We start from the raw sequence: 14,505 nt of genomic DNA on the forward strand, positions 1-14,505 counted from the left end.
GAGTGTTAGGCCAGTAACCGAAATAATGCTGGATCAAATCCCCGACCTGACAAGGTAAACATCTGTCGTTCTGCCCCTAAACAAGGCAGTTAACCCACTGTAGGCCGTCATTGTAAATAAGAATTTGTTCTTAATTAACTGACTTGCCTAGTTAAATACAATAAAAACTAGCCCGACGGTTCGATTCACACTAACTTATTCCATGCTCTGTCGTTCGCTACATRCGAAACGAACGTCTGTGGGCGTGGCAAAGTGTTTGRCCGGAGCAAGGAGTCTGGGTAGCCAGTGTGGCACAATTAATGTCATATTTTGGATAGTCTATTGACATTTTATAATGACTGCTTCTTCATAACAACATTTTCAATAATRGATATTAAATACTTAATTATCAATCACAGCTGCTCACCAGGAACACGATTACTGTAGCTGAATAAGATGTGTTAGAGCAGGACTAGAACAAAAGCATACACACTCAGTGGCTTTCCAGGAGGCATGGCCATCTCTACTGTGGAGGAAAATATAACCTGTTGGTAGAAGAGAAAAATGTTTTTTCAGCTATTCAGGTCATTTGAAATGAGTTAATTCTTGAGCGCAAAAGCAAAATKTATTAATTACATTAAGTCATACAGTAGCCTACTTAACTTCAGTGAGAAAATGAAAGTATYGCACTGAGGTGATGTCTGATGTCTGTGTATGCAATGTGCCTCCATTGCATACACAATCTCCTCCTCCTCCAGTAGTACTTTTTTGTATAGTAGTCATATCAAATGTAAAGGATATAAATAATTATACAATAAATCACACACTGATCAATTTCATTAAAAGGAGCAACACGTTTATTCCAGCTGTGATGAAATACAGTGGTCCTCTAGGGTTCTCAATGTTCACGTTCAGGATTAAAGTGCAGAAAAGTTCACAGCTTGTGTTGTTTTTGTTTTTYAAATAAAAGGAAAATAAAATGAACCATAATCCCTAAGATATCAAAAATKGAGAAATATGGAAAATATAAATATGAAATAGAACAAGAGGAAAATCTCATAATAAAACAAAATATCAGCAAGGATGTTAAATCCATTCATTATCATCAGGTTTGAATTTTACACAAAAAAATCAGTTCAAACAAACGCGTTTCGAGTCGTTGGCAAGGCTAGCTTTAAAACAAAGGCACAGCATATTGTTCAGCGGTAAGGATCCTTTGCAAAGAAGTGCTGCTGACACATTCTCATCCATACACATGCTTGACAATGTGGCTTTGACATACATGGTGATACATATTTACAAACATGGCAAAGTCCCATACATACTTCAATTGAATTCCCATACATGCCCATTGATAAACACATTAGCAGAAGTTGTGCATAAGAGAGATATTTTCTGTACTGATTTATACATTGACAGGTAGGTAGAGGACTGCATGCTCATTGGAGGCTTATTGTACTACTGTGATTTTGGTGATTGAATAGGCCAGTAAGTATACCCTTTTCACACAACTGAGCCGATTCCATGACAAGCCAAACAGATGTGCACTACACTGGCCTTGTTTCACATCCACCCATGTTTCTGGTATCGTTTTGGAAAGGAAGATATCTAGCCAGCTCAATACTGTTCGGGTCGGCACAATAATGTGAAAAAGGCACCGTACAAGTGCTCTCTTTTGATGACAGACTAACAGTGGTTTAACCCTTTCTGGACATCACAGTAAGGTGAAACAGTCAAGAAGACACAGAACTTAATTCACAAAGGATCGGTCTATAGGCAGCAGACAGACCATGGTTCTCATCCTCTCTGTAGCAAACTAGAAGAATTTTAACTAACAAGGCTGAATAGTTTGGACAATTAGAAGGTAGGCCTGTGAGGTATCTYTTTTGAACCCCTCAATGTTGCATGTACTATGTTTTTAAAGTTGAGGATATGTCTGAAATGAGAACCAAGTTAGACACAGACATGCTATGACATTAGAGTTATCTAATAATCAATACCTGCAGGCATCAGAATGGACACCTAACTCTGGTTTGCTACAAAGAAGGAATAATTTCCCAGGACACATTTACAATTTAATTGAAAGGCTCCATCAGTGACTTGCATTCATATTATCAACCGTCATTTTAGTTCTTTATCACAAGTAACCCAAAATTGAAAGTGCAAATCAAAGTACTCAAATCTATACAAAAAGATTTCAGTCATTATATATAAAAAGTGATGCTGTGTTTTTTAAATTTCTTTTGTCTTTTTTCCTGTCTCTGTCTGTACACTCTTTCCTGTCTCTGTCTGTACACTCTTTCCTGTCTCTGTCTGTACACTCTTTCCTGTCTCTGTCTGTACACTCTTTCCTGACTCTTTCTTTCTTTCCTTTTTTCCTTTCAATCACAATTTTAGCTTTAAAATGAAAAGAATAGCTTGGTTTTACAGCAGAAGTGATCGCAATAGCAAGTACACCATGCAGCTCATCTTCAAGTAGGAAAAGAGGGAATAGAGAAAATGTTTGATGGAAAAAGAACACGCGTGAGAGAATGAGTGACAATGTGTTCAAGAGAAAGATTCACATATAGTCAAAGAGATTATTTTCAAGAGAGTGTAGTATGAGATGCATAACGACAGACATACAATACAGATATTATTTACAGCWAGCAGTTTGTGTGTAAACAGAGGGCCTCCCATAGGGAGTTCCATGTAGAGGAGACTTGTATTGTGACTAAGTTTGTCTCCATGTACTGTAGGACAGAGAGGCTTGTGGTCAGAGAGACACTATGATGTGACTGTCTGGCTGTCTCCAACTTCCACAACACATCCACCCTGCTATGGATGACTAWAGAGCTCTATAGTAACAACTAACAAATTATCCTCAATTTCTTTTGAGAAAAATAAACGGTAAATGTGGCTTGGCATAAAATGCCAAACTACATAACCTTAATTTTGTGACTGTGTTGATTCTCTTGTTATGATTGCATTCAATTGAGGCGATACCCACAGAGTAGTTATATCCAAGGTCATAGTCAGGGCACTCTCTGGAGTCTAGACCAGATCAAAGGCTGATGTAAACAAAATAACTTGATATGCAGAGAGGAGACGACGGGAGTAAATGGGACACATCTTGTGAGAATRCTTACACTTACAGTGATGGTCGGTAGGAGTGAGCTAGGACCCTAAGATGCTCTCTTACTTCGCATTAACTTCCTAAAAGCCCCCTACCACTGTCTGTCACCATGGCAACCCGAGGCAGGAAGTCATCATCCCTGTCGAAAGTTATCTGCTCCATATCAGCTACCACTGCCTGACTTTTCTTATTCTCCTTCATTTCAACAGGTAGCCCAATAAAAATATGGCAATGTAGCATACATTATAAGTATACAAAATATGTCTGTACATTTAGAATATTTAAAACATTTACAATATGATATTATCACCGGCTATATACATTGGGTGGGTTGAGTTTGAATACATAAGATTTCACCTCGACGTGAATGAGAAGGAAAAAGAGAGTAATAAACTCATATGAAATGGAAAAATGTACCAAAGGTATGAAAGAAGTTTACCTCAAAGTCAAGTCAGTGCTGCACAGTGAGAGAAGGAACAGTCATTCATGGACCATGTGTTCTACACTACMAGGGGCATCACTTTCAGAATGCATCCCAAATGGCACCGTATAGTGCACTACTTTGGTAATACACTTTAGGAACTGGTCTTAAGCAGTGCACTATAAAGGGAACAGGATGCCATTTGTGACACACCTTTCACCAGTAGAGGGGGAGAGGAGGAGACAACAGACTAGGCTTACTGGACACAGACAGGGCTATTTACAGTCATGCAGTGTTTAAAAAGCTTTTTGTTTATGCTCAAAAGCCTTTGCTCGATTATATTGTACATCTGGATTGTGTATCTCAACTTATGTGTTTCGTATTATCCACATAAAAGGCCCCTTCCTTTAGCATTTCAAAAAGTGGTTTTGATATCATCAAATTAAATCAAACCAAAGTCACACAGAGGAATACTTTTCAAACACATGATATTGTACAAATACTCTGGAGGAGGGACACCTACCAATGAGGCTGAAGCATCTTTTTTTTTTTAAGAGACTGAAAGAGATCTGAAAATGCTTGAACACCATCTCAATAAGATARAGATGACATGAGTGTTAAGATGGATGATTTCACAGCTGGGATTGACTGATACTGCTAGCTAGCAGTTACCAGCCTGACATTCAGTTAAGGTACAGCAATCATGAGACTGAAGCTATGGTAGTGGTAATGGTAGTCTGAGTGAGTCTCTCTTGGTTGGAGTTGAATGAGTGAGTGCCTTTAGGCAAGGCTGGCTTTTCCCTTCCTCGGTTCCCCCTGAGTCTATACAGCCTATCAACAGCCCACTGTTAGCCTATATGACCACTGACTGCTGTGGCATGAGGAGGTACGTACAGAGCTCCTGCCTCACCCCTCCCTGGACAATGCAATGCAACTACTCCATTGCCAGAGGCTCTACTACCCTCCTCAATTACCACCATAACCCCCTCTCTCTGCCCACTCTCATGGGCTGAGACCAGCAGCATTCCACTCTGTTACAGATCCCTTCTACTCCGGAGTCTCGGGGTGTGGGGGCAGGCCGTTCTCGGACCGCATGGCGGTGCAAGCCATGGTGGGGGCGGTGTGGTTTCCCCAGAACGCTTTGTGTAGCGTGTCGAGCTCGGACACCACCGGCAGGCGGATCTCCAGGTGCATCTTCAGGTTCTCCAGCCACCCCTCCAACTTGGTGAAGGCGGGGCTACAGACAGAAGAGCCAATCAGTCATAGGTTAGTGATGTCAACCTAGATCACATAAGTCAGTTACCATGGCAGCAATGGGACAGGAGACTTATAATAAACCAACACTCAACATGTATAGTATTATCAAACAATCAAAGTTAGAATACAGTTCACACTCATAAGTAACTTTATAGACAAATACCTGGAAAAGTGTTCCTGTTTACATAATCCGTGTACAGAAAGTAAACTTTAGTAATCTACACCCCAAAAAATCTCACACAGCATGGTGATACATGACTCAGGTCAGTGTCAGACTACACACTCACCGTTTCTCAGCATCCAGGTCACAGCAGAGGGCAGCCATAGGGAAGAAGGCTGGGGGACAGTCTGGAGGACAGAAGTGCTCTAAGAAGCCTGTCACATTCAGCCCAAAGTCATGGGCCCTGGGCAAGTAGTCTGGGTCTGCATTCACCCTACCAATGATCTGGAGGTAGGAGGTAGGGAGAGGTAGAGGTAGAGCGAGAGAAAGAAAGAAAAAGAGAGCGAGATAGAAAGCGAGGGAGTGAGGGAGAGGTACACAGTAAGGAAAGGGCAAAAGACACTGTTGTATATGCTAGGGCAACAACCTCAGACTAGTTATAACACCAGTTATGAAGCTGGATCATTAGTCATAAACTAATATCAGACATCACGACTGCTCGCCAGATTCTCATTTTATTATACATTTTTTATTTATTTAACCTTTATTTAACTAGGCAAGTCAAGAAGAAATTCTTATTTACAATGACGGCCTAACCCGGCCAAACCCTAACCGGGATGACGCTGGACCACATGTGCGCCGCCTTATGGGACTCCCAATCATGGCCAGTTGTGATACAGCCTGGAATCGAACCAGGGTCTGTAGTGATGCCTCTAGCAATGACATGCAGTGCCTTACACCACTGCGCCACTCGGGAGGGCCTACAGATGTAAGATCTTAATTCGATCACTCTTTTGTTGCTGAGATTTTTCATGCACTGTAGGAAATGCAATAGAACTTTGTGATTGACATAAATTCACTGGAAACCCACACTAACAGATCGTTATATTAACATTATTTCACTTTCCATGTAGCCTGCTTTTGGCCAGCTAATGGCCTAGCCACCAATCAAACAACATTATGGACTAACCATTCAAATCCTGTTGCTGCAGGATTATTTTGCTGTGACAATATAGGTGAAATGAAGATCCTACATGTACATCTGACTTACTGTTGTGAAACTCCAGGCCCAGGGGTAAGGGAGTCCACAATAACAGAGTATACCAATCATAGAGGGACTGAGGGTATGCCCAATGGGCCCCAAGGGACCACCAAACGGCGTCAGATCAGCTAGCTAGACTACAGGTAGCCCCAGTCCCTATCAGTCACCCACCACTTAAAGAGAATTTCCCCTCTGTAATCCTGCCTCTGTGGAGTCCCTGCCTAATGACATCCATGTGGAGATAGACTCACTGCATCTCTGACAACAGAGTAGTTCAACACAGTGCTGCTAGGACCAACMCTAATGGTTACCATGCTGCTTGGTCTCTCTATTTTAACATAACTCAAAAGGATTTAATGAGGAATATGAATACTTTCGACTATTTGACTTTCTCAGCAGCAGGGATTACGTTCATATTCTGCTGTCACGGGCACTCACCTCACAAAGCATGATCCCGAAGGAAAAGATGTCCACCTTTTCATCATAGCTTTTCCCTGTGAGAGAAGACACTCGTGAGGCTATTGGTTTCAGAGTACTGACATAATGTATTACAGTATGTGGAGTTGAAACAACTGAAGAATTCACATTTTTCTGTTTAAAAGCCATATGGTTGTCATTCGATTTAAATGCAATTCAAGCAATGGTTAAAATAGATCGACCCTGAACCAGTGGTGTAAAGTACTTGAGTAAAAATACTTTAAAGTAGTACCTAAGTAGGTTTTGGGGTTGTGTGTACTTTACTATTTATATTTTTGACAACTTTTACTTTACTACATTCCTAAAGAAAATAATGTACTTTTTACTCCATACATTTTCCCTGACACCCAAAAGTACTAGTTACATTTTGAATGCTTAGCAGGACAGGAAAATGGTCCAATTCACACACTTATCAAGAGAACAATCCTGGTCATCCCTACTGCCTCTGATCTAGCGGACTCACTAAACACACATGCTTCGTTTGTAAATKATGTCTGAGTGTTGGAGTGTGCCTTTGGCTATGTGTAAATAAAAATAAAAACAAGAAAATGGTGCCATCTGGTTTGCTTAATAAAAATAATTTGAAATKATTTATACTTTTACTTTTGATACTTAAGTATATTTAAAACCAAATACGTTTACTCAAGTAKTATTTACTGGGTGACTTTCACTTTTACTTGAGTAGATTTCTATTAAGGTATCTTTACTTTTACTCAAGTATGACAATTGGGTACTTTCTCCACCACTGCCCTGAATACACACACACGCGCACACGCCTACACACACCAACATACCGTGGATCATCTCCGGGGCCATCCAGTAGGGGTTGCCCACTACAGTGTATCTCTTCCTGCGGTCAGGTTTCTTCTGCAGGAGACTCTTGTCCTGGATCTTGTCTTCCACCATCAGCCGAGCCAGCCCAAAGTCTGCCACCACCACACTGTTATTCTGCAGGGAGACAGAGAGGGGACAAACAGAGCAGACAGAGTTACATCTAGTACAACACAATACTAACAACACCAGCCCAAAGTCTGCCACCACCACACTGTTATTCTGCAGGGAGACAGAGAGGGGACAAACAGAGCAGACAGAGTTACATCTAGTACAACACAATACTAACAACACCAGCCCAWAGTCTGCCACCACCATACTGGTATTCTGCAGGGAGACAGAGGACACACAGACAGAGTCACATCTACTGCATGACAATACTTAGAATACCAAACACACTGCAAACCTACCTACAAGACTATACATCTTACCACAGACATAAAGACAAATGCCAGTTGGAGAGAGAGAGAAAGATAGAGAGGGCACACTCAACAACATAGAGGAATAAAGAGAGTGAATACTATGACTGTTGACTTTGAGAGGTAAAAACACAGACAGACAGGAAGACAGTGTGTCAGTGAGATAACACCTGTCAATACAGAATACCCCAGAGATCCCAGACTAGTCACCTGCTTATTCAGGTTCAATATAACCCTATCAGATCTCCGGGTTAGTGTTTTATCAAATACTATACAGGACATAGGAATCCTCATCCTGGTCTGTTTATCTAATACATTAGGACACAATATCTTTATCCAGTGTTTTCTTCAAAATGGATGTTTACCTTGTCAGTTCATAGAAATTGATATGTTTTCTACCTTCTATTTGAACAGGTCTAGGTGAAGAAGTGTACAGTACATGGCATGTCACTAGTCCTGTAAGGCCTCTGATTTAARAAGGGCGGCTCTACTGTCCAGTACTTTACCCTAACAAAGGTTTCTCTGTTTTCTAACGTCAAGGAATCTCCATTGTCACATCTCTCTCAACGAGAGACAAACCTGWATGTGATCTAGACATACAGGTGCAAAGTCTTAATCCTCAAAGAAAACACACACCCTTTAGAGAGAACACACCTAACATCTCTTTACTCACCTCTCTGACAAGACAGTTGTATGAGTTCAGGTCGCGGTGGATTATGTTCATGGAATGCAGATATGACTGGAAGATGGAGAGAAGAGAGAGGGATGGAAAGAGAGAGAGAGAAAGAAAACAAGAGTTAGGTATTAAGCCTAAACCTCAAACCAGTGCCTAGTGGAACAAATGTGCATTGTTGTTGCTCCTTCTCTCAAACCCTTTTCAGAGTAAAGCCTTTGTAAATTCTATATGTGCTATGTGCTATGTGCTATGTGCTATATTCATCACTGTAAACCCAAATCAAAGGCAACACACTATGACTACCCATGATGCCTTAATCCAGAAGGAATTCAAGATGTAATTTTCATATAGGGAAATTCTTCTACACATGATCAACACTGCTGTTACACTTCCTCTAGATCTCCATTAGAGGGCAGTGTGAGCATGGTTAGTTTGACTGCACTGTCTCTGTTATTCTATTCACCACCACTGCACTGCAGTTTCTCTGACTGCAGCAGTGAGCCCATGGTGCCCTGGTCCTGAAAAGACCCATTCTAGAGGCATTCTATACATTCTATTAGGCATGGATCATTCACTCACCATTCCTGCAGCGATGTCTTTAGCAAAGCTCACTCTCTGGTTCCATGGGTAGTTGGTGTCCTTGTTAGTAAGACAAAACAAGGATAGAATCAGACTCTGGATGTTTCACAGAACATAAACACCAGTGATTAAAACTAAAGAGAGGCTCTCTAATCCTAATCCTGTATCCTCTGATGAATCTGAGACACAATGTACAACACGCAACTATGCACTCATGGGGACACACAGCCACCCAACCAGGTGCGGTGGCACACCCATACAGAAGTGCATGCAACAAAGTACTACAATCCTACACACACACACACACACACACACACCTGTCTCTTATACACATCTAGATGTGTATAAGAGACAGCACCTGGAGAGGGAGGAGGGTACACCTTTTAAGTCTTGGAAGTTCTTTTTGGTTTAAATGTTAGTTATTGTCCTAGCCCTGACTCCTCATAAAGACCCATCATCTAGGAGCTGGGGGGAGTGGTTGTGTTGTGTGGGTTTAGTAAAGGCAGTATTTAGTTAAATGAACTGGGTGGGTAGCTAGATAATTAGTGAAAGACTTAGACCTCCTTGTCTCCCGCCCTGAGGGTCTCTGTGAGATAGAACTTCCTCCTTCCAGACCTTGATTTTAGTCTATAACCATTTCTTCCTGGTCTAAAACATACAAGATGTCTCCTCTCCTGTCATTAACTTGACATACTTGTAACAAGAAAGAGGAGTAATACGTGGTTATTACAGCCTCCCAGAGCGAGACGAACTGATTAGCTCCTAAAGCAGGTACACATTACATAAGCTACTGTGAAGTCAAGGAAAGGAGAAAACTCTTTAAAGGCTATGATTTAAAATGGCCACCAAGGCCAAAAAGGCCAACGGTTTTAAAAAGCACCCCTCATAGCCTAATTAGGGTGGTGTACTTTTTACAAGCTGTAGGGGTGTGTATGACGATCATCTAAACATGACATTCAGAGTTTGACAAACTGCATTCTGTGGTAAACCTAGCCCAGGAGGGTTAACAATAGTGGCCAGGGTTGGAAACATGGTAGGTGATCTCTGTCAGTAAACTAAGCCAAAGCATTGTTATTGATGATACATGTGCTGTAGACACATAGCACAGGATTGTATTGTTCTTAGAAGAAGTGGGAGCTCTTTGGGACAAGCACAAAGTTTGTCATTGACTGTGGTCGTTCAAATCATTGGAGTAAGAGAAAGAGATGGATGGTGTGCCTTCATAAACCGTTAATATATAAGACCAATTTAAAATCTTCTGAAATCATTCTTAAGCAAATTGAATTTAGAATATGAATGTATCTCCTGAATTGATCCCGTTGAACCCTGATGGTGACACATCAACAAAGGCAAAAGAAGTCAAGTTACTCCCACCTCTTTTAGGAATGTCATCTGTGTCTCGTCATCAAAACGAATCAGCTCCTTCATCACCATCACCTCCCCTGTCTCTCTGTGGGTCACCTGCAGAAACACACACAGCGTGATGTCATCAGCCTGCGCCACAGGGCATGGGGACACTTTCCGTTCAAAGCTAATTTCACCCTAACAGGCAACGTCTGGGAATTTGTTAAGAACTGTTAAGGTATAAAAACTCTGGATATATGTTGTCCCCCTCTCAAAGCTGATATTTGCTCCCTGCTTGAATGCATCTTCCAAGCAGCAGATGCAGACATATAGGCTACTGTACATTCTGGTTACATCAGAGGCCATTCTGTAAAACATCTCAATGCTGCCATCTTCTGGAACTTTTGAATACAGAATATATTGCTCCTACGCAGTAATGTTTGACACACATTTAGTAGTGTGAAGTGGGATTTTTAAGGTGTTGGAACTGTCCCCCAAAATGAGTTGCTTTTCCAAGGTCATCTTTAACAAAGAGGACAGTTGAACAGACAATGGCCAAGTCATACCCAAGTCATCAGTCAACAAATCAAAACCAGAGTGTGTAGAGGTTGGTGTGTTTACCTTGATGGCCTGTCCAAAGCAGCCTTTTCCCAGCACCTCTCCATGGATGAGGTCTGAGGGCCGGAAGATCCGGTGCATTCGACTGTTGGAGACAACCCGCAGTGACTCGGAGCGGTTAAAGTCCTTCCTCTGAGAGAGAGGGGACGCTGCGTTACTGGAGCACGGAGACTTATCAATACTGTAGCTTCGCCTGGAGAGATAGGGCCGAGAGGAAGATAGAGAAACAGAGAAAGAGAGAAAGAGAGAGGGAGAAAGAGATAAAATAAGAGCGAGGGAGTGAGTGAGAGGCAGAGAGAAGGAAAAAGAGAGAAAGATGGAACAGGTGGAGAAGCAATCATCAGTCAGTCTCACAGTATAACTGACGCGCATCCATATTGTGTTTCACAGTGTTAAATGGTACTGCCAACCCTGTCATAAGGCACCATTCTAGCAGCAATTATTGTTATAGACTAATTAGGAAATGGGAGCGACAGCATGACTGCAGTTACATATGTAATTGCTCATCCATTTCACTGAAGAACTGAAGTTCCTTGAAATTTTCCGGATTGACTGACCTTCAATAACGTAATAATGGACTGTCGTTTCTGTTTGCTTATTTGAGCTGTTCTTACCATAATATGGACTTGGTATTTTACCAAATAGGGCGATCTTCTGTATATAACCCCTACCATGTCACAACACAACTGATTGGCTCAAACGCATTAAGAAGGAAAGAAATTCCACAAATTAAGGTTGAACAAGGCACACCTGTTAATTGAAATGCATTCCAGGTAACTACCTCATGAAGCTGGTTGAGAGAATGCCAATAGTGCGCAAAGCTGTCATCAAGGCAAAGGTGTCTACTTTGAAGAATCTAAAATATATTTTGATATGTTTAACACTTTTTTGGTTACTACATGATTCCATATGTGTTATTTCATAGTTTTATTTATTTATGATTATTTTTTTATTTCACCTTTATTTAACCAGGTAAGTTAGTTGAGAACAAGTTCTCATTTACAACTGCGACCTGGCGACACAAACAACAACAAAGAGTTACACATGGAATAAACAAGCGTACAGTTAAAGTTAATAACACAATAGAAAAAAAAGTAAGTCTATACTGTATACAGTGTGTGCAAATGGCGTGAGGAGGTAAGGCAATAAATAGGCCATAGTGGCAAAGTAATTACAATTTAGAAAATTAACACTGGAGTGATAGATGAGCAAATGGTGATGTGCAAGTAGAAATACTGGTGTGCAAAAGAGCAGAAAAGTAAATAAAAACAATATGGGGATGAGGTAGGTAGATTGGGTGGGCTACTTACAGATGGGCTATGTACAGCTGCAACGATCGGTTAGCTGCTCAGATAGCTGATGTTTAAAGTTAGTGRGGGAAATATAAGTCTCCAGCTTCAGCGATTTTTGCAACTCGTTTCAGTCATTGGCAGCAGAGAACTGGAAGGAAAGGTGACCAAAGGAGGTGCTGGCTTTGGGGATGACCAGTGAGATATACCTGCTGGAGTCATTGAGTCAATTGGAGGTGTACCTGTGGATGTATTCAAGGCCTACCTTCAAACTCAGTGCCTCTTTGCTTGACATCATGGGAAAATCAGAAGAAATCAGCAAACCTGAGAATTTTTTTTGTAGACCTCCACAAGTCTGGTTCATCCTTGGGAGCAATTTCCAAATGCCTGAAGTACCACGTTCATCTGTACAAACAATAGTACGCAAGTATAAACAACATGGGACCACGCAGCCATCATACCGCTCAGGAAGGAGACACGTTGTGTCTCCTCGAGATGAATGTACTTTGTGCGAAAAGTGCAACTCAATCCCAGAACAACAGCAAAGGACCTTGTGAAGATGCTGGAGGAAACGGGGACAAAAGTTCTATATCCACAGTAAAATGAGTCTTATATCGACATACCTGAAAGGCCGCTCAAGCAGGAGAAGCCACTGCTCCAAAACCGCCATTAAAAAGCCAGACTACAGTTTGCAACTGCACATGGGAAAAAGATCGTACTTTTTGGAGAAATGTCCTCTGGTCTGATGGGAAAAAAATAGAACTGTTTGGCCATAATGACCATCATTATGTTTGGAGGAAAAAGGGGGAGACTTGCAAGTTGAAGAACACCATCCCAACCGTGAAGCACGGGGGGGCAGCATCATGTTGTGGGGGTGCTTTGCTGCAGGAGGGACTGGTGCACTTCACAAATAGATGCGATCATGAGGAATTACAGTTATGTGGATATATTGAAGCAACTCTCAAGACATCAGTCAGGAAGTTAAAGCTTGGTCGCAAATGGGTCTTCCAAATGGCAATGACCCAAGCACACTTCCAAAGTTGTGACAAAATGGCTTAAGGACAACAAAGTCAAGGTATTGGAGTGGCCATCACAAAGCCCTGACCTCAATCCCATAGAAAATTTGTGGGCAGAACTGAAAAAGCGTGTGCGAGCAAGGAGGCCTACATACCTGACTCAGTTACACCAGCTTCTGTCAGGAGGAATGGGTGAAAATTTACCAACTTATTGTGGGAAGCTTGTGGAAGGCTACCCGAAACGTTTGACCCAGTTAACAATTTAAAGGCAATGTTACCAAATACTAATTAGTGAATGTAAACTTCTGACCACTGGAAATGTGATGAATGAAAAAAAAGCTGAAAAAAGTCATTCTCACTACTATTATTCTGACATTTCACATTCTTAAAATAAAGTAGGGATTCTAACTGACCTAAAACAGGGAATTTTTACTTGGATAAAATGTCAGGAATTGTGAAAAACTGAGTTAAATGTACTTGGCTAAGGTGTATGTAAACTTCCGACTTCAACTCTATTATACAACTGCTTATCGCTGTTCTCTCATTCCTTCTCTAGGGTGGATCTGAGTTGATCAGTCCAGATGTGAAGAACTCCATACATGTCGGGACCGGATCCTGGAGATCAACGGAACACCCATCAGGAATGTTCCTCTCGATGAGGTAACCTAACTGACATCTCTTTACTTGTGTTGCTGATAGACATCAATGACATTGATTTTAGATGTTAATGAAATTTGAGTCTTGATGTTACAAGATCCAAGTTTAAGTCCTTACATTTTGTTTATCTACTGCATCAGAGCATGGAGTTGATAGACACTAAGGGGAAACATCAACACTCTTAGCCATACTACATGTTATGCTATATGCTATTCTACATTCTATATGTTATGCTACATGCTAATGCTACACTGATCATATTTTTCCTCCGCTCCACCAGATTGACCTGCTCATCCAGGAGACCAGTCGTCTGCTCCAGCTGACCCATAGAGCACGACCCCCACGACCAGGGGGTTTAGAGGGTGAGACAGTGGGCGGACCCCTGACCACCCCCCTGTCTGACGGTCCAAGCCCAGCCTCCCCATCACTCAGCCCCACACCCAGATATCAACAACCTGCGCTCACGCATGATCACGTAAGGACTAATCTCTGTGACATTTACAGGCGCACAAATACAGGCTGTTGTAGTCATGGTGTTTAGTTTTATTTGAACCTCAAATACAGTATGAATAGAAAAGGAAAGAATTACGCAACAAATACAGATTTATATGAAATCTTCAACTAA

The 14,505-nt window shown here is 41.5% G+C and overlaps 1 protein-coding gene across 1 annotated transcript in view; it reads right to left on the bottom strand.

Annotated features, from left to right (window-relative positions):
- Positions 1-809: 809 nt before the first annotated feature.
- LOC111982683 (LIM domain kinase 1) overlaps positions 810-14,505 on the bottom strand; it is a 151,415-nt gene continuing 137,719 nt past the window's right edge. Inside the window, exons 6-13 of the mRNA XM_070433868.1 lie at positions 10,922-11,300; positions 10,325-10,417; positions 8,957-9,061; positions 8,375-8,440; positions 7,246-7,399; positions 6,413-6,468; positions 5,060-5,217; positions 810-4,752 (exon numbers count right to left, since the gene is read on the bottom strand). Of these exons, the coding sequence (XP_070289969.1) occupies positions 4,563-4,752; positions 5,060-5,217; positions 6,413-6,468; positions 7,246-7,399; positions 8,375-8,440; positions 8,957-9,061; positions 10,325-10,417; positions 10,922-11,300 (1,201 nt within the window). The 3' untranslated portion in view covers positions 810-4,562. The remainder of the gene's footprint in view (positions 4,753-5,059; positions 5,218-6,412; positions 6,469-7,245; positions 7,400-8,374; positions 8,441-8,956; positions 9,062-10,324; positions 10,418-10,921; positions 11,301-14,505) is intronic.

Source organism: Salvelinus sp. IW2-2015, linkage group LG22, assembly GCF_002910315.2.
Source record: "Salvelinus sp. IW2-2015 linkage group LG22, ASM291031v2, whole genome shotgun sequence".
Classification (NCBI taxonomy): Eukaryota; Metazoa; Chordata; class Actinopteri; order Salmoniformes; family Salmonidae; genus Salvelinus; species Salvelinus sp. IW2-2015.